General features: G+C 33.2%; 1 protein-coding gene across 2 annotated transcripts in view; it reads left to right on the forward strand.

Annotated features, from left to right (window-relative positions):
• SOS1 (SOS Ras/Rac guanine nucleotide exchange factor 1) overlaps positions 1-25,991 on the forward strand; it is a 151,591-nt gene that overhangs the window by 101,860 nt on the left and 23,740 nt on the right. For both annotated transcript variants that reach the window (XM_059943540.1, XM_059943541.1), the window contains exons 9-16: positions 6,920-7,047; positions 7,832-8,487; positions 17,083-17,164; positions 17,921-18,043; positions 18,563-18,666; positions 19,820-20,042; positions 21,176-21,295; positions 25,430-25,592. In XM_059943540.1, coding sequence (XP_059799523.1) covers positions 6,920-7,047; positions 7,832-8,487; positions 17,083-17,164; positions 17,921-18,043; positions 18,563-18,666; positions 19,820-20,042; positions 21,176-21,295; positions 25,430-25,592 — 1,599 coding nt within the window. The remainder of the gene's footprint in view (positions 1-6,919; positions 7,048-7,831; positions 8,488-17,082; positions 17,165-17,920; positions 18,044-18,562; positions 18,667-19,819; positions 20,043-21,175; positions 21,296-25,429; positions 25,593-25,991) is intronic.

A 25,991-nucleotide genomic window follows, 5' to 3' on the forward strand; every position in this document is an offset into this window, starting at 1 on the left:
AATATTTAACTGGTAATTAATAGATAATAGTAAATAATACTTTTATCATTATCATTCTTTTTTTTCATAAATTTATTTATTTATTATTTTATTTTTGGCTGCATTGGGTCTTCGTTGCCGTGTGTGGGCTTTCTCTAGTTGCGGCGAGCGGGGGCTACTCTTCATTGCAGTGCACGGGCTTCTCACTGCGGTGGCTTCTCTTGTTGCGGAGCACGGGCTCTAGGCGCACGGGCTTCAGTAGTTGTGGCTCGCGGGATCTTCCCAGACCAGGGCTCAAACCCATGTCCCCTGCATTGGCAGGCGGATTCTTAACCACTGCACCACCAGGGAAGCCCCTGTCTCTATCATTCTTTTGATCATATATACTGAAAAACTTTTTCATAGACAGTTTTAATTCCTATTATATATATTTAAATGTTTATATTAATTGCAATTTTCCACTTGTCTGGATAGCAAAGAAAGACAAAAGAGAATGGATAAAGCCAATTTACCAAAATCTTAAACTGCCAAATATGGGTGAAGTATATGAGTATTCATCATTTTATTCTCTCTACTTTTAAGTATTTTGTCAATTTTTATAATAAAAATTATAAATACCCATTTTAATTAATTTAAGAAACCCCAAATAAAACTATATGAAATAACTATAAACTTCAGCTAGTATTAAAAAACGTTTTTTTTAATTACAAACTTTAAACTCACTGAATCAACAATAAATGTTTTTTGTTTTCCCTTCTCTTGGTCGAATATTTTTAAAATCAATATTTGAAATCTTAGTAGATAAAGTATTGCTGTAAATTTTTTAATGATGCCATTTACTTTTTAAAACCAAAAAATCTTGTCATATGATTTCTTTGGTAATTATACATTTCAGACTAGAAATTGAACTTACCATCAGTCTGATTGCTAAAACCATTAAAAGCCCATTTTAAGAGAGAAGATACTCTACTCTGATACGTACAGTATACAGAAAGTTGAAGAGCAGATATTTAGCTAAAAACATTAAATTATTACTTTTTTTAAAAAAACAGCTTTATTGAGATATAATTTACATGCCGCAGTGTTCTCTATTAAAATATGCTTTTTTTGTTTGTTTATTCGTTTTCAAATTATTTCCGCTCCCAAGCACCTGTAGGGGAGAAAGTTTTTTCCTCAACCCTCTTAGAGTCTCTGGCTGGGTCTGAAAAGGAAACTGACAAAGATGAACAGGAGAAAAGCATACAGATTTATTTAATGTAAGTTTTACATGACACAGGAGGAACCTTGGCATATTGAGTATTTTAAACTGAAGGAACTTGAGAGAACAGAACCAGGGAGGTCACTGACCTTCTCCCTCCCTCCTGCTGTTGTCTCAAACTCCTTCAACTTAAAATATTCAGTATGCCAAGGTGCCAAATTGGGGAGTAGTGTGTCCTGAACCCTATCACACCCTTCTCCTCCCCTACTCCCGTCCTATCATTTACTCATGAAGTTTATCTAGAAAAGCAGTGACCCCTTTGCTATCAGGTAAGAAACCTGTCACACCCGAGGTTACTTTTAGCAGCATGAAGAAAATCAGGAATTTTGCTGGTCTCAATAGGACTAAAGAGATTCAATGAAGATAGGGGTATGAAAAAGGAAATGGGGAAATGTAGACTGTTTATTGTCCAACTATCTTTTGATTGAACAACTCTGCTTCTTTACTGGGTAAACAAATCAAGTTCACTTTCTTGAAAACTCCTTATCTTTCCCAGCAAAGCTACTCTTTCTGCACTCATTCACTCAGTGAAGCGGTCCTACTATCCATCTGGTTACTCAGAATAGAAACCTGGAAGTCCTCAACTCTTCTCTGTCATTCTCTTCTCTGTCATTCTCCACATCCCATCCACTTTGTCACCAAGTAAGTCCTTTTCATTCTTGAAAGGGATCTTTTGGATTCATCTTCTGTTCATTTCCTCTCAGTGCTCTATGAGGGCCATGATCATCTCATCTCCCTTCAGTCTTGCCTTTCCCATCCTCACCCCCCCACCCCCCACTTGCTGTTTCCTGGGTAACCAAACCAAAGCCATCTTTCTAAAATGCAAATTTGATCACATTAGTCACTAGCTTAAAACCCTTAATGGCTCCACATTGACCCAGGTTAATGTTCAAGTTCCTAATAAGGCTTGCAGTCCTGACTTGGTCCCTGTTGACTTCTCCAACATCTTGACTCCTCACCTCTCCCCACACCCATCCTTCCCAGCCACCAGGTTCTACTCTTCAGCCAGTTTCTCTCAGCCTTGGTACTGAATAACTCTTTGATTACACATGCTGTTTCTTCTTCCTAATACATTTTTTGTACCTCTGTTTCCCCATAGCTAAACCATTCTTATCCTTCAAACCTTACAGTCATTTCCTTCTGGAAGCCTTCCTTGCTATCATCTCTCCCTTTATTATGTCAGGGGCCCTTGCTGTGTATTTCCAGAGTGCCCTATATTTTCCCCATTATAGCACTTTGTCATTCATCTGTCTTCTCTTTTACACTCTAAGCTCTAACAGCAGTGACCAGATTTGGCTTGCTCACCGTCATATTTTCATTACTTATAAATAATGGATGGTTAATTAAATATTTGTTAAATTAATTCTGATTGGAACTTCACTGGCTTCCCCTGTAGATCTGCCCTTTTGAGTTTCATTCAGCTACTATTAATATTCTAAATAGTTTCTAAAAGTGTACAAAAGACCATTTAATTATCTCAATAAAACTTGTGACTTTCCTCAAAAACTTAGAGAATTTTGCTTTTATTTCCTAATAGTGAACTGTAAGTCAGGTTATAGTTTATATTTTAAGATTTCACTTTTATATTTTCAACCATTGGCTAATTTAATAAAGATATTTTTTCATTTAAATTACAATTATGGATTATTTATAGTGTTATACTATTGATTTCATGTGTTATATACCACCTTGGTAATGGTCATCTCCTTGCTTGTCTTGGGGGAAAATAAGGGTTGAGTAAAAGAAGATCGAATTCTGTTAATATCATTAACATCACATACTGGTTGAAATTTTATATATTGTAGGAGAATTATCTGCATATATGAAATCACTTTAACTCAAAAAATAACATTTGGGGGGAAAGGAAGGAACTAGTTATGAAATTTACTTCATGATTCCTATCTTTGCTTGTGTTCTCACATTTTGTGATGAATGAACTCTTATATATGTACACAATATTTAAGATAAAGATAAATCTTTATTTTTATGTTCCAAATCTTAGACAATTATAGTGTATATTTCTTTTTTTAAATTTTTTTTAATTGAAGTCAGTTGATTTACAATATTGTGTAAGTTTCAGGTGTTCAGCACAGTGATTTAGTTATACTATGTCTCTTGATTATATATTTTGTCATCCTTGTGCATTGCAATTTACCTATTTGAATGGAATAGGTTTTATTTGGTGAATATTTTCTAAACAAGTATTTCAAGTCATTTCAGTTCTTTGGGTAGTATATTGAAAAGGACTGAGAGTTGGGAATCCTGGGTTCTGGTCCTGCCTGCCTCCATCATCAACTAAATGGCAGTTCCTTTAATCTATAGTATTTCTTGTTGGAGAAAACTAATTTCTAGAAATAAAAACATATGGATTCAAGTTTGTTTTTAAAGAGAGGAGCCATTATATGTTTGTGAATTAGTTGAACTCATATAAATTGCATCAGGTACAACACTTTATTTTTCTATGTGTAAACCAATCTTGAGTTTTATTTGTCTCCTATCTTTTTCCAGTTTAAAGCTTCTTAAATTTAATACTATTTATCTCTCAGGGTTTCCTTTGGGCATGCAATATACCATATTGACTACTGCCCCTTCTACTTATTTCGAAAGGACCCCCCCAAAAAAAAACAAAAAATTAATGGTAAAAGTGGCTCCTTTCTTTTGAAAATGTAAATTTTATCATCTCTATAGATCGTATGATTTACCATTGTGCTTTAGAATATAATGCTCTGGGTAAGTTTAAATACATTCTCATATACGGCAATGTAATATCAGGACTTGATAATTTTTTAAACTATTTAGTAAACAGCATTTGTAAAATTAAATTGTTGCTGTTACATAATGTTATTAAGTAGGCACCCATGAAAAGCATGGTATTGAATATCACTTTGGTAACAAGAGGATGCTGCTTTGTGGAGTCTCATTTACATACTAATTGCCATTGCTTTGTTTCTGTAGCAACAATAAGCCACCCCTTTGATGGTGGTTAGCTTGAATTATTCTGTACCAATGCCCAGTTTAAATCAGCTATGTTAAGTAAAAGAAGCAAAGAATGCTTATAAGGAAGGTCATTTATTACATTGAAATTTGTTTTAGTTGCTTGACTAATGCTGTGAAGGTAAATATTACATTTAAAAATTATTTCATCAGTAAAGTTTTATGGTTTTTAAAATAGACTTTGGGTTTGTGCTTTTAAAATATATTAAAAATATTTTTGAGATACCAGTATATTCTGTATGTGAAATGCTATAGTTAATGATAGATAAATGACCCAGAAACTTGAAACATCTTTAGAATAGAAAATCAAATGCATCTCTAAGTGGATTTGTTACTTTCAGAGTTCTTTTTATGTGTTAGAATTGTGTGTTTTGTATGACTTTAGGTATGTTTGCCTGAATTAATAATATTAAAAATATCAAAGGATAGAATATAAAGGACTCAATAATATTCTGTTGTTAGTGTCAACTCTTTTTTTTGCTTTGTATCATATTGACTTGAATATTGAGTGATTAAATTCTGAAACAACTCAGTGAAGTAGTTTACTCTTTAGTGGTACTTTTATTAAACCATCTAGAATTTTGCCCTTTCTTACTGAATATTGCTTTCAGTGTTAGATTGTCTGCTGCCTTTGAAGCCTAAACTTGATAAAGTTTATGGTAATATTTTATTTGTCTCCAAAAATTCTGCCATATGAGAGGTAAATAGTTTGGAATCATAGAGATGGACGATACTTTTAGAGATTACCCAGAGTCCAGCCTTCAGCCTACCATTAATATCCGTTAAGTAAAAACCTAGTATCTTTCTTTATGAACACTTGGCCATTGGCTTTCTTTAATCTAGCTGGCCATGGTGAAGAGAAATACTATGAGTAAAAGGTATTTGCATATTTTTTGTAAGGTAGCTATTTTTAAGTCTCTTATCCTTTAGCAACTGTCTCCCTCCCCCAACCCTTTTTTGTTGGAAATTATGTGAATAGATTTTTGTTTTACTTAACACAAATGAGACTGGATATTTTTCTAAAGAGTACAGATTATGCCTCAGTGAGTTGTAAATAATGGATATAAGAAATCTGAATAATAAAACCTGATTGTTAAATAGGTATTACAATATATTTATTACTTCTGGAATATTTGAGCATTAAGATATTTTAAGCAAATTATTTTTATAAAAATTGTCTGGAGCATTGAGTAAGAATATGTTTACTTTTCATAGGTCATCAGTACACACGTATGTGTGTGTGTGTGTGTGTGTGTGTGTGTGTGTATAACCTGTATCAGCTGAAGCAAAAAAGGAATTTATTGTTAATCTTTAAGAGATACCTCTCCAAGAACAAAGTTCTTAAAGTACTAATGGATAATGAAGCTCTTTGAAAAGTAAACCTTTATAAATTACTATTTTTTATGGTTTTATTTCTCAAGTCTTTTTCCTTTATGACAGAGAGTAAGTGTTCTTAAATGTTGCGTGAAAGCTCTATTAATAAACGTTATTTCTTAACTTTTCCTTTTTGGTGGCCACAAAGAGATTTATAAGGTTACTGAATTATTGTCACTTACTGTCACTCATACCTCAGTTAATTGCTTGCTTGAATTACCACCACCTAGTTGCATTGATGATTAGTAGTTATTGATGACTCAACTCTTGTTAAGTACAGACTCTCTGTCTGGCACATGTGGTATCTTTAGCCACTAATTGAAAATGTGCTTGAGTTTCACTAACATGTATATTCCTAGTTTTACTCAAAATCTTAACATGTGAATACTGACAAAGTTCTTCATGATACCAATGTTAATTCTGTAGTAGAACTACAAAGGAAAGCAACTTACACCTATATTGTATGTTACCATTTACAAAGTGCTTTCATTTTTAATAACAACCCCATAAAATAGGCAAAAAGTGCTTTCATTTTTAATAACAATCCCATAAAATAGGCAAAGCAGGCGTTTTATAAGCCTCATTTGACAGATAGGAAAAGCGGGCTCGTAAGTCAAGTAATTTGCCCCAAGGTCACACAGAAAGTAGAGTCAAATTTTGATCTTAGGTTTTGTGTCTTCAACTTCCTCTCCACTATATTGCATCCTTCTCTGCATATTTATCTTCCTCGGCATTCCATTGCTTACAGCCGTAATGTGGGAATCAGAAATCTAAGACCAAATTACACACTTCACAAAAAATCTCATCTGTGTGTCTACTGCTGTGCCAAGACCTATGATAGTAAAAAGATAATTTATGTCCCTCATTTCCTTTCAGTAATATTTATCTGAGAAGCTGCACATTACTGCCTGTCAGAAGGTGTAACATCTGTTAACACTGTTTCTACATTTTTTGTTTTTTTTAATGTAGAAAACTTGGTTGCATGTTGATATGGATAGTAATATAAAGGAAGAAAAAGACTTCTAAAAAGAATAATAGGGACTCCCCTGGCGGTCCAGTGGTTAAGTCTCCACGCTCCCAATGCGGGGGGCCCGGGTTTGAGCCCTGGTCGGGGGACTAAGATCCCGCATGCACGCCTGGCACAGCCAAATAAATAAATAAATAAATAAACTATATTTTATGACAGGTTTAAAATTTTTATTGTGGTAGAAAGAGTTAATCAATGTTATCTTTATCCTTAAATAAAATGGGATTATTATTTTTTTTGGCTAGAACTGTTCTGCTAATTCAGATTTGTCACTTTCTACTTTGCAGCAGTTAGAAGAAAAGAGTGAAGATCAAGAAGACAAGGAATGTTTGAAACAAGCAATAACAGCTTTGCTTAATGTTCAGAGTGGTATGGAAAAAATATGTTCTAAAAGCCTTGCAAAACGAAGACTGAGGTGAATATTTTCACTTTTTTTATAATCCTCCTTTTCACCCTGAATATTGTGGTATAAATTCAGGGATCCCAGTTCCCTCCTCAAGTAAACAATGAAGAAAATACTTTTAGTGACAAGCTTGGTCTTTCAGAGGAAGTGACATCAAAGCCAAGAGAATTTGTTATTGTTTGAAAAACCTTTCATATTTGTGCATTTTCCTTGCATACTCCCAGACAAGACCTCCTGAGAGTCAACTGGTAAGCTAAAGGAGAGAGAGAGCAAAATGTATTGGGTAGATTTATGTCAACATCATTGTTCTGTCAAAGTAAAATTAGTAGTGTCTTTTATTTTAGGGATTATGTAACTCAAGGCATTAATTCAGATAATATGCTTCCAGTTTCCTAATTATAATATATACATGGTTTTTAGCTTTAGGTATTGTCTACTTAAGCATTTCTAGATAAATTTTTTAATCTTTCTTTTTTTTCACTATATTGGGCTACTTTTTAATACTTGTCATTCTAAATATTTCATAGCCATGATAGAAATAATCATTCTGTAGCTAAATTTTATAGGGTAGAATTTTGTCAATAGTTGTTCTTTTTAGAGCACTAAAAAAATGTCTCCACTGTGTTGCTTTAGTTTCCAAAACTGTGCAATTTTGTAACACTAATATATTTGGAGAAATAGTGAAAACCTTCTCAGTGCAACTTTTTAAAATATACTTTTGCACTGTCATTTATTTACATGAATTATAGATTCCCTGTCATCTTTGTACTAACCATGTTTTTTTCCTTTATCCTAGTGAATCTGCATGTCGGTTTTATAGTCAGCAAATGAAGGGGAAACAACTAGCAATCAAGAAAATGAACGAGATTCAGAAGAATATTGATGGTTGGGAGGGAAAAGACATTGGACAGTGTTGCAATGAGTTTATAATGGAAGGAACTCTTACACGTGTAGGAGCCAAACATGAGAGACACATATTTCTCTTTGATGGCTTAATGATTTGCTGTAAATCAAATCATGGGCAGCCAAGACTTCCTGGTGCTAGCAATGCAGAATATCGTCTTAAAGAAAAGTTTTTTATGAGAAAGGTACAAATTAATGACAAAGATGACACCAATGAGTACAAGCATGCTTTTGAAATAATTTTGAAAGATGAAAATAGCGTTATATTTTCTGCCAAGTCAGCTGAAGAGAAAAACAATTGGATGGCAGCATTGATATCTTTACAGTACCGGAGTACACTGGAAAGGATGCTTGACGTGACAATGCTCCAGGAAGAAAAGGAGGAGCAGATGAGGCTCCCCAGTGCTGATGTGTATAGATTTGCAGAGCCTGACTCTGAAGAAAATATCATATTTGAAGAGAACGTGCAGCCCAAAGCTGGAATTCCAATTATCAAAGCAGGAACTGTTATTAAACTTATAGAGAGGCTCACATACCATATGTACGCAGGTAAGAAGTATGAACTTGCCTGTCACTTTTATTCTCCTGCTTCAAGCTGATTTTTCTTTGCTGCACAGGTCATTATGCCTAAAATAGAAAGCAAACTGACAGCAAAAGACCTCCGCATTATCAGAATTCATTTTCCTCTGACTAAAAATACCGTCACTTTATATTTCTTTGAAGTTTTGTAATCTTTCTACCACATTTACATATGTTACTTTTAACTTTGCAACCAGCGTTATAAATAAAGTTACTGGGCTAAATTTACCCAGTTAGCCAGTGGCAGAAACAAGACTAAAAGTATAGTGATAAATCAGTCATCATTAGGGTCTAAAAATCTTTTTACTCCTTTACCTCTTTTTTTTGTTTCTTTTTCATTACTGAGATTATAAAATCAGTAAAAACTCTAATTGATATCCATGATCAAAATTGTGCCGGTAGTACATTATATATACAGCATTGCTTTTTCTTAATTTCCATTCCTAAAATTTATTAAATTTAGCAATCCTGGGAGTCATTGAAGTTTTCAGTATTTTCTGCTTTTTACAACTGATGTTATTTAGAAAACAGTTTCACCTTAGCAGGGCAATTTTTAGAGACAAACATAGGAGTTTGGAGGATTCCTAGGAGGTTGAGACATGTTTGTCTTTAAATAGGCTGCATCAAATATAGTGTTTGAGAGTAAGGAACAAATATAATGATCGATTTTTTTAAAGTAATTTTATTTCTTCTAATAAAGTAACAAATGATAATCCAGTGTTCTTCAACTTCCCTACATAGTAGGAAGTTTGACGACTGTAAAATACTGTGGAAAGAGCACTCACTGAATTTAGATTCACACCTTCACTCTATCACAGTTCCTTAAGGTTTTAGAACCTTAGTTTTCATCTCAAAAATCAACGTCACAACAGATGTCTTAGAATATTGTTGGAAAGAATAAATGAAATATTATATGTGAAAGCTCTTTATAAATATAAACTTATTTTCAAAGAATGCTTTTATTACAAAGACATATTAAATCAAACACAACTCTTATAAGTGCTATTCTTAAATAGTTGAATGTGTAAGTTAACTTCCATCCCCAAACTTTTTGCTTAAATATATTTCTATCTATAGGATATGTGTGTTTCTGGGGAAATTTCTCCAGTTTTTAAAATCCTTCAAATGGGTTCTCAGTTTTCTCTGGAAACTATTCTGGCACCAGTTGAATTTGGTAGTTCTTTTGCTAGTCTTTTCCATAGTGAAATAATAGTGTTTTCCATAGGCTAATTTTAAAAGCAGTTTGGGCTCTTTAAGCGTATACCATTTGGTAGTAGCAGGCAGTAATGGAAACATGTTGAATATAATGAAAGAAGACTCTGGGATTCCAATTTTACTATTGATTTTTCACCTAGAAACTTCTGTAGTCAGTGTATTCATTTTACTGACCCAAAAATAAAAAATAAATCAAAGTACAGAAAATTTAAATAAGCTGCCGAGGATTCTGCATGAAAAATAGATTATTCTGTCATCTTTTTTAACATATGAAACTTATTTTGAGAGGTACAATTTTCAGTAATTAATATGACCTACCTATTTAGTTGATGACCATCAGCTTCTTTAAGATCTAGAATACAGCTTAAAAAAAGTTTTTATTCATTACCTGAAATTTGTAGTTGCAAAATAGTTATTTCTTTGCTACTTCTGAAGGAATTTTTAAGGTTATAAAGGTTCAGGTTATTCTTCTTGCCACGTTATTCTGATTTTTGTGTCTTGGAAGATTCACAGAACTTTTTATCATAAGCATTCTAAACTATTCATCGTTTTATTTTAAGTACCTTTGTTTTGGGTTCTTAGACTATTTAGAGTAGAATTAATCCTTAGATTCTTATCTATGTGAGGCAGAAGTTCTCTTTTTTTTTTTTCTTTCCGTAGAGCAATACAAGTGGCAGGTGCTAAAGAAGACTTACTAGTGTTTACTATCACAAGTCAGTGGTATTTGATTTGGAAAATATTTTCAAATTTCAAAATTTTTAATATACTTGTTTCTTTAAAACTCCTATTGTTAATGATAAAAATTTTCTTTACTGCTTGCTTTATTTCACAGAACTGACTTATGATTATTAATAAGCAGTTATAGAACTACAATTAAATATTTTTTTTTCGGGGGACTGTGTGCCTTTTATTTATTTTTTGAATGAGGACACTTTAAAACAAGCAAAACTAGAACAAGCATAGCTTGATAGTTTTTCTTTAGTCTTGGCAGTCTTTTCTCCTTAACGTACACAATGCTAGCCATGTCTGTAGAGACAGTGCTTTTGCTATGGTGTTTTATTAGTTACTTTTGATAGTTGCTCTCATTTATATTAATTTTTAGCTGTTGAATAGAATAACTTAAATGATTTTATTTCTAGTTAATATAAAACACTTAATTTATAGAACTTTGCAAAGTTAGGTGTATTCAAATTTAAATTGACAAGATTTTTTACTTTTTTAAAATGTTAAAGTTTTTTTAAAAATTCCTTTCATTAATTTCTTGAGGAATAAAAAGCCACTGTTGGGTTCAGAAGTGTTGTAGCTAAGATTTTGGACATTTTTCTTTTCTATCTTATTTTGAAGCTTAATTGAATATTTTAATTTACGTCATAAATATATTACTAGTGTAACTAAAACCCGTAAGCAGCTTTCATGAATTGTGATTTACCGTACACACCAATAAGTATTAATTATTAGCTTATTTGACTTCTGTAAGGTCTGTGACTGAATGTATTACTGGCAATATAGAATGTGTTTTTAATAGACCATGTATGAACTTGTAAAACATGAAAGCAGCTATTTTTTAAGGTCTTTTCCAGCTCAGATGGATTCTTAGTCCTCACTACAATGATAATAGATCAGCTATTTGTTTAAAGAACTGTTGTTCTGCTCTATTTAATTTTGGTTCAGTTGGTTGATAGGTATTTTATCAGAGAACCTACAGTGCAAGTTGTGGCTTACACTGAAACAAAAACTAAAATTTAACTTGCATATTTTTATTACATTGTATAGAATTATAATAAAAGACATTGGCTGTAATAAATGAGAAAAATCCAAAAACTAATAAGCACTACTTCCAGACATTTTTTAGATTATATGTTGGTCAGAGACATTGTCATAAAAAACAGAAAACTTGTTTAACCTTACTTAATTCAGACTTCATTGTGGCTTCAACCAGCTTCATCACTCGTGTTTTAACAGTAATTTATGAAACAGAGCTATAGATCTTAGATGATCAATCCTTCACTTTATAGACCAAAACCCAAGGCCCCTGAAGTTCGTGATTTGCCAGAAATCATATCAGTTAATTGCAGAAAGAGGACTAGAAATTAGGTTTCTTGACTCTTGAAATAGAGTATACTTTCTACCATGTTACACTGACTCATGAATTTTTTCATTTTTAGAATATAATTTTTATTATGTATATTGAATAGTAAAAATAAAGAGAATTACTTGCTTGGTTTGAATTGCCAGTAATATAAACAGCTTGTTCACTTCTGGGCAAACACAGGTCTACTATGAAGATATAGTCAGAGTACTGTTTTTTTTCTTATTGAAATAGGTAATAAATTCTGACTATAGATAACTTCTATTTTAATGCATAGATTTTAGTTTATATTTAGATGTTGGTCATTATAATTTTAGTTTTTAACAAAATCCAGTCAGTCTATTGGTGGTGTTTGCTCTGTAAATTTAGGTGAATTAGAAGGTGCTTAACTGTTGCTCAGAAGAATTGCAACAGGGTTTTATGTGGGATCTAATTTATAGTGCCTCAGGTCCAGTATTTCTGGACATACAATAATTCGTTAACTACATCAGAACTTCAGAATTCATCTGAAATGGTGTGGGGGGGAAATTGTCTAGTTAGGTGGATCATTCTGCATCTGGTAAGGATGTGAAGAGACTTTTACCTACAGTAAGAAAGCACAAAGCAATATACATAAAAAGCAGAAGATGAAAGTAGGAATTTCACTTCTGTTACAGAGTTACAGGAAATAATTTAGTACAAATTAATTACTGAGACTTTAAAACAACACGGGTGAAGAGATATTTGGAGATGATGTGTCTGGTTTTGATAGTCTCTCTTAGAGAAATGAGATGACTTTGCGGTAGGGGTCTTTCAGAACTGACATTATATGGAAATAAAAGCTTTTCATACTGAAGTATGGGGAAAAGGTGTTTCCTATGTATGGTAAATTTCTCTTTTAAAGAAAATGGTATTGAAAAAATTTAAGCCAGTTGATATTTTTCTTTAAAGTATTTACTATTTTATGCCCTCATATAGAAAATTTGCAAAACACTGCATTAGATTTCTTTGGAGTTTGTGTCCTATATAAGCTCAGCTCGGGTGTTTTAACTTTTAAAAAAATCTTTTGAACAATTTTTGATCTATAGGGCAGTGCTGTTCTATTTTTAAACTCTCTGATTTTTTTTTAAGTGTTTGTGCGTCAGCATAGCGTCTGTTTCCTTTTTTAAGGAATTCAAGAGTGATTGTTTATAAATCCTTGTTGAGGAGCTTATTGTTTCTTGTAGCGTTTTAAATGGCTGTATTAAAGGGAGAATTATCACATGAACAGACATCCTGATTAACGGTGTTTCACTATGGTGGTTGGGGGAGGGGTATTTACATAAATAACTCTCTATGTAACAAATATTTCATAAATTTATTGACCTTGCCAATAAAAATGTGTTAAAAAAGGATTAAATTTATCACCTCAAATCTAGTATGCTGTATTCTGAACATTAATGTAAATATGCTCTGATTTCCTAAGATTTTGAAGAATTGTACAATAAAATATTATCAAAGAAAATAGCTTTAGAATGAGGGAGACAGGCAGCTAGAAGGCCAGCAGAAAATAGAAAACACGGCTCATATTTGAAATAGCCTGGGCCGAGACCGGGGACTTGATGGTAGAGTTGGCAGGTGCTTGTACACACAGAGAGGTTGGGTAGACGGAGGCAGAGCAGCTAGTGAACATGGTGGACATCTTAGTACAGGGCTTTGAGAGTAGAAAAGAGTGTTACCTAAAATGGTGAAGAAGAAAAACCACAAAGGATGTTTTTCCCATTGCTCATATTGAAATCCATTAGGGGTTATGTTTGAGAAAGAGGTTTGTGGAATTACATCCACTAGCGATAAACAGAAAGAGGAGAATATCGACATAGTTGATTTTCATTTTCTCCACAAATATTTGTGCTTATGTTTTAAAACCAAATCAGCCTGGCTTTTATATTTTTAACGCATTTGCCTTCCATCTGTCTCTGAAACATCACTTTATAATACAGGTAGATAACAGAAGCAGTGTAAAACTTAGCTATTATCATTGTCTGATAAATGTAAGTAGGTACTTTGTTTTCCTACAAAATTATATAACCTGTCCTTATTGACGGGTACTTTTAAAATACCTAATTATCTTAGTCCTTTGTATCATCAATAAGATAAAGGTTTCCAGTGCTTAGTGTGACATTATATGTGTCACTATCACTGAAATGGGGAAATCAATAGAAATAAAAATAGCTTCTGGAATATGGAATTTTGTGCAAAATTTCAAATATAGATGTTATGTCCTCTCTTAATATAAGTTTTTCATTCATTAGCAATTTCCCACTGCTTTAGAAATTAGAAATAGAGCCTAAATTAATACAAGCCTGGGAATATATTCAGCCTTTAAGATGTTTTTTGAAAGTACTTAAACTCTTGCCAATTTTTCTTGGTTTATTTTTAGCTTCTGCTGGTTTTTTCTGTTGGCAAGACTGCTCTAATTTCTAATCAAGCTAAAAACAACTTAAACTTGAGTCACTTTAGAAGTTAATACAACAGTGATGATTGTGGGAGTGTTTATTTCACCGCCAGCTTCAGAAACTCCTCTTCTGAATAGTGTACAGGAAGGTACAGCTGCTACTTCCTAAAATCTGGAAGAAGGCTTAACAAGAATTACAGAATCACAATTAGACTGCTAATTTCTCAATGACTTTAGTGCCTTTAACCAAGATTAGCAGTTTACAGCTTCATTCTGAATTAATCATTTGTGTAAATTTCTACAGTGATTATGTAACTCATGGATTCATTCTTTATATTTAGCTCTCACAGCTTTGGAAACCTTAACAAATCCTTTAATCCAGGGAGGTTAGGTGATATGGCAGAAAAAAGCAGTAAATCAGAAATCACACGATCTAGATTCTGGTTCCATCTGTGTCACTCTATTGTGTGACTTTAGATAACTCTTAGTTACTTCTGTCATATGTAGAAAGGGAAAAACAGCAGCCGCCCTGCTCACTTCACAGAAATCATATGGAATGAATTATATGAATGCTCTTTGGATTCATTACGTAACAGACATCAGGAATTGATGTGAGCCCCTTTGACTGGTGTGGCACTGCGGCACATCATGACTTTCCCAGCATTGTCATCAGTTAGTAAAGCACTGAAATGGCCAGAAGTTTTGGTATAAGATGAAAAGGCTGTTTTAAAATAGTCTGCCTTTAAAAATAGCCAGTTTTCTTAAAACATACTTTAATTCACTTAGAACTTGCTTTTATTGTTTTTCAACTTAAAAGTATCTTTGATATCCCACAACTTTTTAGCCTGACTTAGGTGGCATTTGAGAAGAAATGGATCTGGATATTGATTTTAGACTTCTGGACTAAAATAAACTTTTCTTTTAAAAAAGGGAGAGGTTACCCTTCATTTTGGAACACAGCTCAGGGCTATTTGGAGCACTCTGTACTGAGGGTCTGGCCTCTCCAACAGTGAGAGCTCAGCATCTCTACAGTGGCCACTGCTTTTGCTTCCTAAGGACATGATGTTTTGAGTAGCCTCACCTTTACATATAGATTTGCAGAACAGGAAGAAGATTCTTGAAAGGGAGGATTGTGATGAAACCGATATAAATCTCTGTTTTAAAATCTTGTACAGCCTTCTGTTTTAAAATCTTTTCTTCTGGTTGAGACATTAGTCTTTAACGTTTGAGGAACTCTGTAACTGAAGACAAACAATAAAATACCAACAGAGAGGAAATTACTAAAGGATTGTATCTATTTAAATCACTTTTATCAGTAACCCACTCTAGCCTCAGAAGGTATGAAGCTAAAGGAGAAGAGGGCCATTTAAAACCAATATATTTTTATTATGTAAATTTTTCTTTAACTTAAAAAATTATTATAATCTTAAATTCAAGGTTGTCTGATATTTAAATCAATTCATTATCTTGATGACCACATATACCAATAGATTGGAAATAGATTTCTATTTTATGATAAATCCATGTATTTGATTTTGGCTGGGGGGTGGGGGGAAGTTAATATAGTTACTTTATTTTAAGGCTCAATTTAGGGTGATTTTTAATCAGACAGAATCAGACTAAATAGAGATTTTCCATGCAAATGAATTTGATTCTTGCTAAATCCTATGCTAATAACAGACATTGTATTTCTTATAAAGAATCCATAGTGTGTAGCCTAACAAAAATAAAGGTAGTTGCTACTCTAAATAAATTTATCATTAAATTAGAGCTTACCATTCCATAGTGATGTGAAGTAGGAAAAGGATACTCCCAATAAAAAACTCAAGTTAATGAATTCTCCCCTCCGCCTTTTTAAAGACTCTTACAACTAAATGTGGACCTTGATGAAATTTGAGTTACAGTGAGTGGTGAGTGTTTTTATTATTCCCCATTATGGGAAGATGTCTCCCGCCACCCCCAACTCCCTTTATGCAGATGATAGCCCAGGTCTCTTGTGCTGATGACAGCAGCCTTTCTCCACAACTCTGGGAGACTACTGTCAAGGAGAGACTCAAGTAGGCAGGCCTGGAAAGGTGATCACACTCAGTCAGCTTCCTGCTTTAACTTCATGAAGTATGAATGAAAAGCAAATCCTTTCATGGAAGGGGTTGAAGACTCCCGCTCTTATGATTGAACTCTCATTGTGTCTACTTGCAATGAAAGTAATTAAAAGTTGTGAATAGAGCCAAATCAACATATTCTTACACATTTAATAGTTTTAATAACTTACAGGTATTTATAAGCATCTTTTAGCAGTTTTAATTAAGACTTTTAGCACATAAAACAATTTAGAAACTATTTAACTTAATCTACAACATTATAAGATCCAATTTCCAGTTGTATGCTCTATTAACATGATTTGAAGAAATCCAGATAACTAATCCAGATAAACTAGTCTGAAGAGCAGGAAAAGTAATAGGTTATTGCTGTGGCCTTTCTGTTTACAAGGGAGATAAACCAACTGGTGATGTTCTGAGATCCATGTAGCATGTGGAAGCTTGCTTTTATGCTCTGCCTTTCTTCCCTTTGTATTCCTGTGGCCAATAATGAGTTTAATATCAGCTAGTCAGAGTGTGCAGAGGTCAAGAAATAAGTTGATGTAAAATTTTAGTATCAATGATTTTGCCACTAATTTAAGAAGAAACTAAAGTTAGCAGTTGATTTCAAAGTCCAAAGCATTCTGTGTGGTCAAAACATTTTGGGACTTTTAAAATTGACTATTTAATCTCTTTGGAAAATGTAAATAATAGTTTTAATCATTCTGAATAAAAGATTTTAATAAGATATTTTTCCTTTTTCTTCATAGATCCCAATTTTGTTCGGACATTTCTTACAACATATAGATCCTTTTGTAAACCTCAAGAACTACTGAGTCTTTTAATAGAAAGGTCTGTCAATTTAAAATGTTTAAATTCTTTGTTCTTTTTTTTAATGAGATTGAGCTAAGATATGGAAATATATTGAATGAGCTTTAAGTTGTCGTTCATGAATACTTTAAGAAGAAAATCTCTTGGATGACCATTTATTTTATAATAATATGTTAGCTTTGATTATTTAAATACAAAAATAGGCAGACTTTTTTACATGGAAACTCAGTATGTGAAATTTCAAATTTACAGAATTAAGTTAAAGACTATAAAAATGTAGAATTTAGGCTCTGGAAATTCAAATTTTAATGATTTAAATGTTCTAAACAGAATTTTTCAAATATACCACATGTTGAGGAAAATTGAATGAACAAGTACCGTAATCAAGAAAAGTGTTTCATGTACCCAAAGAGCAGTCAGCTTTTCAGAACTTACCCTTAAAAAGTTTTATGTTGGCTGATTTAGAGTAATTACACAAGCCAAAAATGAATATCATTCCCTTAACTTTATAATCACACTTATTTTTAGACTTTGCATGTACTCTTTATTATGTTTCTAGTTGGTTTTATTTATATTGGCAAGTATTAATTTCTTCTTAAAAAATTAAATCATTAGTCTTTACATTATAGAATCCTCACTTGTTTTCACTGATGTGTGTATCCAGTATTTTTTACAGTGCTCTCTTGATTGTGCTGACTAGTGAAAAGATTTGTAGTTTTCTGTTTGCATAATTTGATATCATTGATCTTTTCATTAGTTTGTTCTGTTTTATGTTAGGTTTGAAATTCCAGAGCCTGAGCCAACAGAAGCTGATCGCATAGCTATAGAGAATGGAGATCAGCCCTTGAGTGCAGAACTAAAAAGGTTTAGAAAAGAATATATACAGCCTGTACAACTGCGGTAAGCATTAGATAAATAACTGAAGTAAATAAGCTTTTGTTGAACTTTTGTTTCAGAGTTAAATAAGGATGTTTCCCAAGCAAGGAGGAAGTAACATGTAAAATGAGTGAAGTAAAGAGGAATTATCAGAAATTACTGTATAAGTCTTAATTAACATAGAATTTTGAAAGTGGTAAGCCACTTATAAGATTAAAGTTGACCCTTGAACAACGTGGGGGTTAGGGACACTGACCCTTGGCACAGTAGAAAATCCACAGTCAGCCCTCTGAATCCGTGGTTCTGCATCCACAGATTGAACCACCTGCCTAGGGTGTAGTACTGTGGTATAGATTTATTGGAAAAAAAAAAAAAAAAATCCAAGTATAAGTGGAGCCGTGCAGTTCAAACCCTGTTATTCAAGGGTCAGCTGTATTTAATTTGGTAAGAGTTACTCTGTTTTCATTTATACCACTCATTGTGATAAATGTTTATGTCTGAGATCCCATGTAATTCAATTCTTCTTCTGTGTTAATGCCATAGAGTATTAAATGTATGTCGGCACTGGGTAGAGCACCACTTCTACGATTTTGAAAGAGACGCAGATCTTTTGCAGCGAATGGAGGAATTTATTGGAACAGTAAGAGGTATTTTTTTTTTTAAAGTGCCTTAGTTTTTTATATGTAATAAAAGTACCAATATGGTGACTATCAACCTACATCACTACTGCTCAGTGTAGTTAAGAGGTATTTGTAATAATGCCAGCATAACCAACTGGAAAAGTTAAAAATTTTCGCCATTTTTGACCTACAAATTGTTTAATAATCATCCTGTTGATCCAATGAATTTTCATTTAGTAAATCAACTTACTGATATTTTGGAATTGGATAGAAAACGTCTCAATTTATGCTGTCTTAACACATCTGAAAATACATGTACCAAAGGATAATTAGGAACTGTTGTGCCATTATAACACCACGATGGAGGTTGACTGGGACACAATTAGGTGAATAGCGCATAACATATCAGAGAGGCAGCGGAGCACACTGAACTGAGAGCCAAGAAACAAGAGTTGTCTTCCGAACACTGCCACTCATTAGATAAATGACTCTGGCAAAATCATTTTGATTCTTTAGACTTCAGTTTCCTTTTCAGTAACATGAGGAGCTAGGCTTGATCATCTCCAGTTCCCCTTCTAGTTTTAAAGATACTTTGATTGTATAGGTCTAAGGGTGTCCTAGACAAACTTGTTTCTATTTCCATCATACACTTTAAATGAGAATCGAAAAGTAAAGGGTTAAATAATAGTACTTTCATGCATAGTACAAAACGAAGCCACATCAAAAGCTCACACAAGATGAAGGAGTCCTCTGCACTGTTTGGTTTATAAAATGCAAAGTTTGTTAGATTAACAGCTAATGTTGTATGATCTATCATTATAAATCTTATTTGTGCAAGATATATCTTTTTTGGAGAGGATTATAAAATAATATTTTGAACTGAAGTTTAGAACAATAGAGGTGAAAAATTTCTACAAATAAATTACTTTCTCTTATTTAAAAAGGATGTGAAAGAATATATACCAAACTATTAACAGTGGTTATCCACTTGAAGAAAGCTGAGATTGGGATAGGGAATAGGGAAACGGTAAAAGGGAACTTCATTTTTTAATTTTGATCATTTGAACTTTTTATAGTAAAGATATATTCAGGTATCACTTATATGATTTTAAACTATTTTTTAAAAATAAAATATTGAGTAAAATGTTTAAATGTTATTTTTAATGTAATGTTATTTCAGGTAAAGCAATGAAAAAGTGGGTTGAATCCATCACTAAAATAATCCAAAGGAAAAAAATTGCAAGAGACAATGGACCAGGTCATAATATTACATTTCAGAGTTCACCTCCCACAGTTGAGTGGCATATAAGCAGACCTGGGCACATAGAGACTTTTGACCTGCTCACCTTACACCCAATAGAAATTGCTCGACAACTCACTTTACTTGAATCAGATCTATATCGGTATGTAATTTGATGTTGAAGCTGCAAAATCCTTTCAAATGAGTTAACTTTTAAAATGAAATGCTGATTTCTGCCATGTAGGATTGTTATAAGACATAAATGAGATAGTACATGAAGTGTCTTGTAATAAGGCCTGATGTATGGAAGGCTCCTCTTTCACTCTCTCATCCTCTTTGCTCTATCTGGATTTACAGCTTCTCTCTTTCTGCAGTCACCCCTAGTTGGTAAAGCTAAGTTCAGATCCTGGCTTTACCAATTGTTGGCTTGGTATCCTTGGGCAACTTTAACCTTCTTGTGTAACTTTTATCCCTCTGCTGCTTAGTTAGCTCAAGAGTAAAATGGGGCTAATGATGGTACCTACTCCTGGAGCTGTTGTGCAAGGTTTAAAATAGTCCATTAAAAAAAAAAAAAATAGTCCATATATTTACAGCACATAGCACATTGCCCAGCACAGAGTAAGGGCTCAATGAGTTAGCTACTGCCATTGTCATTGAGAACATTTAGTCATTGCCATTTAGCCTTTTATAGTTTTCCTACATTGATATAACTACTGTCTCAAAAAAATGTCTGTTTATAGTTTTAAATTTGGACTATTTAGATTTCAAACTATTTAATTTTGTAAAAACTAAATGAAAAAAGGAACTAAATTTATAGATCTCCCACCAAAAATCATCACTGTCCCAAAATCAGTGTTAGAATGTATTTTATTTCTTTCCCAGTACCCTTCCCAGGAGGGATTTTTCCCCCTCCTTTAGGAGGGGAAAAAAAAAAAACATTTATGAATGCAGCGATTACCATACCCTCATTGGACTGATTATTATCACATTATCATTTATTTAAAAGAATTATGCCAATCTACTTTCTCACCCTAATTTGTTAGATAATATTTATAAGTGCTGGGAAAGATACTATGAAGAAATCTCAACCTTGCCCAAAGCAAAATGCTACTATAAAGCAATAAAAAAAAAAAGTACACAGTACATGCATACAAAATTTTTTTTAAATCTATAGAAAAAGATGCAAAATTACAATGTTTTTGTTCTTGTTTTCATAAACCTTTTATCTCATTTACTTAATAAAACAGTATACTAGAGGGAAAAGTATCACATAGAATTATGTCTTGATGATTTTAGAGCTGTACAGCCATCAGAATTAGTTGGAAGTGTGTGGACAAAGGAAGACAAAGAAATTAATTCTCCTAATCTTTTGAAAATGATCCGGCATACCACTAATCTCACTCTGTGGTTTGAGAAGTAAGTATTACTGATCTTCTTACATTTCATAGCAGTTATGTTATAAATTTCACTGCAATTCTATTTGTCTCATGTCTTTTTTGTTGTTGGTGTTCCTCTGTTCCTCCTTTTTTTTGCACTGAGTGAATAATTTTCTAATGCAGCATTTTAAGTTATTTTATTAATGATTGTTTTTAGGTTTGCCACATACATCATAATAGAATTAGCTTCAGATTTATACCAGAATTCTAGTGATATGTAGAAATGTTACTCCTCTGTGGCTCTATTCACTCCCTCCCTTTTGTGGTATTGTAATATATGTGACATAATTAACGATGTAGATCTAACAATACATTGTTATAATTATTGCTTTACTACCATTTGCCATTATTTTCTTAGCCTGTTACAGCTTTGCTCTCACCCACTCTTTGTGTAGTTATTGGCAATGTATTTCACATACATTACATTTCTCTATGTTATAGGCCCAACAATACATTACATACACATTATTTTATACAGTTGCCTTTTAAATCAGTTAAGAAAAGCAATAAGGAAAAAAATAGGCATTCATTGTGTTTTTTATAATCATATAATTACCTTTACCAGTGCTCTTTGTGTGGATTCATATTACCATCTGGGGTCACTTGCTTTCAGCCTGAAGAACTTGCATTACTATTTCTTGTATGGTGGGTCTGCTAGCAACAAATTCTCTTAGTTTTTGTTTATATGGGAAGGCCTTTATTTTGCCTTCATTTTTTAAACAATACCTCTATCTTCAAGTTTAACTATTTTTTTCTTCTGCCAGTTCAAATTGACTATTGAGTCCCTCTAGTAAAATTTTTATTTTAACTATTGTACTTTTCAAATCCAGAGTTTCCATTTGGTTTCTTTTATAATTCCTGTGTCTTTTAGGATACTCCCTATTGGTGCACATTGTAATCATACCCCCCTTTACTTTTTAAATCATACTTTCCTTTAGTTCCTTTAGTGAACAAATTCAGAGTGGCTACTTTGAAATCTTTTTTTGTTAAATCTGACATATCAGGTCTGTCTTGCAGGCAGTTTACTGTTGCCTGTGTTCTCCCCAGTGAAGCCTGACATTTTAGAGGTTAGAGGGGTAGGGGGCCCTGTGTTCTTGGCTGTCTGGGCTAACTGCCCCCCACCCTACCCAACCCCGCAAGGTTCTCTGAGGAATGAGGGTAGAGGAAGTCTTGGTTCAGATACCACAAACTCTTGCCTCTTACTGAATTGTTGTAAATTTTCCTGAATAGATGTTTCTCTCTCTTTTAAAAAATTTATTTATTTATTTATTTATTTATTTTTGGCTGCATTGGGTCTTTGTTGCTGCACGCAGACTTTCTCTAGTTGAAGCAAGTGGGGGCTACTCTTCATTGTGGTGGCTTCTCTTGTTGCGGAACATGGGCTCTAGGCACGCAAGCTTCATTAGTTGTGGCACGTGGGCTCAGTAGTTGTGGCTCACGGGCTCTAGAGCACAGGCTCAGTAGCTGTGGGTGCACGGGCTTAGTTGCTCTGCGGCATGTGGGATCTTCCCGGACCAGGGATCGAACCCGTGTCCCCTGCATTGGCAGGCGGATTCTTAACTGCTGCACCACCAGAGAAGTCCCAATAGATGTTTCTTTATTTGCCATTTGCTATTAGGGCCATTTCCAGAGACTGCTAGAACTTTATATATATAATTATATATATAATTTTCACCAGTTTCCCTGAGGAGTAAGTAAGCAGAACTTCTTACACTGTCATGTCAAAAGTCCAGAATCTCAATACAGTTTTATAATTGGAGCCAGATATTAGAGTTTTATGTATTGGCCATAATTTTTATGATCTTGACCCATATTTTATAAGGGTGATATGAAGTTTCCACAGATCATATTGGCATTATCAGAACACAAGACCAGTGACATAAAGCAATGACTGGAATGTGAGCTAGAGTGTGGATAAAGACCAGAAAGCAATTCCTAACGAGAAATAAGTCATCTGAAAGTTAGGACTTCCTTCTATTTATGTTATTACTTCTTAGCCTCTAAAAAGTAAAACTTTGGAATTTGCCCGCTAACTGTTGCTTCCTGATTTCTTCTTTATCAAGTCAAATAACTACACTTCAGTTGCAGAAGTGCTTTTCCATCATAATAATTAAAAGTTATGTCTATAAAGAGGAAACATAACTCATAAGACATACAGACCATTTTCATTTCTGTCCTATTTTTTAATAGATTACTGAGAAGGCGGCCGTTTCCTGATCTTTTTCCTTTCTCTTTTTGCTTTTTTTAATTGTGGTAAGATTTTTTTCAGTGTACAAATACAGTATTATTATCTATAGGCATAATGTCCAGCAGATCTCTAGAATTTATTTATCTTGTGTAAATAAGTGCTAATCAACATGAAAATTTATACATGTTGATTAGCAACTCCCCATTTCCCCCTCCCCAGCCCCTGGCAACCATCACTTTGTTCTTTGCTTCTATAAGTCTATTTTAGATACCTCATATATGTAGAATCATGCAGTATTTGTCCTTCTATGACTGGCTTATTTCACTTAGCATAATGTCCTCAGTGTTCATCCATCTTGTCACATATTGCAAGATTTCCTTCTTTTTGACTGAATAATATTCCATGGTACATATATTTCTCATTTTCTTTATCCTTTCATTTGTAGATGGACATTTAGGTTGTTTCCACATTTGGCTATTGTGAATAGTGCTGCAATGAACATGGGAGTGCTAATATCTCTTTGAGATTACAGTACTTTTGGATAAATACCTAGAAGTGGGATTGCTGATCATATGATAGTTCTATTTTTAATTTTTTTTTGAGGAACCTCCATACTGTTTTCCATAGTGGCTACATCATTTTGCATTCTCACCATTAACACTGTACAAGGGTTCCAGTTTCTGCCTTTTCAGTGGAAGAGGTTCTTGTTCATTTGCCACAGTGGTTTTTAGCCATAGATGTGCATTAGAATTGAAGTCACTTCCAGATAAATCATCCCAGACGTACCTGGTTTTTATAAAAGCTCCACGGGTGGTGTCATTGTGTAGACCTAGTTAATATCAACTGAGTTAAAAAAAGATGTAAACATATTATACTTGTATCATACCTTTTAAAATGTCTAGATAACTAGTTAGCTGGTATATGATTTGTAGACATCTAATGCTTTAATGCATAAACATGTTATGTTTAATTTGATAATAAGGCAAATTTATTTTGATAGTTTTGCAGTGTTTTTTTTTTCAGTGTTAGATCAGCCTCACCAGAGAATAGTGTAATCCACAACTTTACATTTTTGTTAATGTTTAATATTGATTTATATTTATTTTTAACATATGTGTATTTTATTTTTTCTTAGATTGAGTTGTTTACTATCACATTATTGAAAACCAAGTTTAAAATATTTTCTTTACTGATAAGTGATTAGTAAATAAAAATTTTTCTCAAATATTAGAAATAGAGAATAAATGCTCACTGAGGAATTCTTTTTTGAGCATAGCTTCCTTTTAGCTATTTACTTGGATATATATGTACTTTCCAAGGATTCTTGGTATTTAAATGTAAAGAGCTTTTGTTTTCATTGACTTTTTTATTCTTTCTAAGTAATTAAAAATTTTTTATTCTGAACGGTAGTAAAATACTTTCATTCACTTTTTAACATTATAGTGCTTATCTAAAGAGCTGTTCTTAGAAATGTAGTAATTATTTATGTATGTCAAAGAAAGAAATTAAGCATTAATCACTAAAATCTTACAATTAGATGAAGAATAAAAAGAGGCAGAGAATTCTTAAATTTGTGAATAAGTTTCCCTAGAACACACCCACATCCTAAAGACCAGCATACATTCAACAAGATGATAGACTGATCATAGAACTCCAATACTGAGAGAGAATGAACCAAATATAATAGGAAGCATGACTGACCGGTTGACTGTATCAGTCTGGAAAACAGTGACAAGCAGCATGCCTGACTGAAGGCATTGCCTTCTCTTCCATTCACCTACTATTTACCTGCCATTCTGAATACGTATTCTCTACTGTTACACTATAGCTGCCCTCCATTCCATTTTGTTTGCTAAATTCTTTAAATCATATCTTCGTTGGGAAAACTCCAAATTTTTTAATTCACTTTTTGTCTTTGATTCCCAGATGTATTGTAGAAACTGAAAACTTAGAAGAAAGAGTAGCTGTGGTGAGTCGAATAATTGAGATTCTGCAAGTCTTTCAAGAGCTGAACAACTTCAATGGTGTCCTTGAGGTTGTCAGTGCTATGAACTCATCACCTGTATACAGACTAGACCACACGTTTGAGGTAGGTTTGCTTATCTAAAGGTGTTTTTTCCATTCCCTGTTCTAGGAATCAGGATGTTAACAGTTATGACCTTTAATTTTTACATTCCTCATCTATCTTTTCAGTAACAGCTGAAATGATGGAATTACCTAAATTTTGTATTGAATTGGTTGTTCTTTGTAAATTAGGCAGTCTCATTAAAATGCATTCAGAGGTCCTAGCCTAAGTTAGAAGAATAAAAAGATTTCAGCACCTAATTTGTAATATAATGTACAACTAAATGCTCACATACTTGTTTGAGGAATGGCAAGATGAAATAGATTTCTCTCACACACACACACTTGTTCTTTAAGTTTGTACTAAGGTCTATGAAGATAGACTCTTTGAAGCAGTATTATCATTCTTAGAATCAAACTGATA

Source organism: Balaenoptera ricei, chromosome 13 (genome assembly GCF_028023285.1).
Source record: "Balaenoptera ricei isolate mBalRic1 chromosome 13, mBalRic1.hap2, whole genome shotgun sequence".
In the NCBI taxonomy this organism is placed as follows: Eukaryota; Metazoa; Chordata; class Mammalia; order Artiodactyla; family Balaenopteridae; genus Balaenoptera; species Balaenoptera ricei.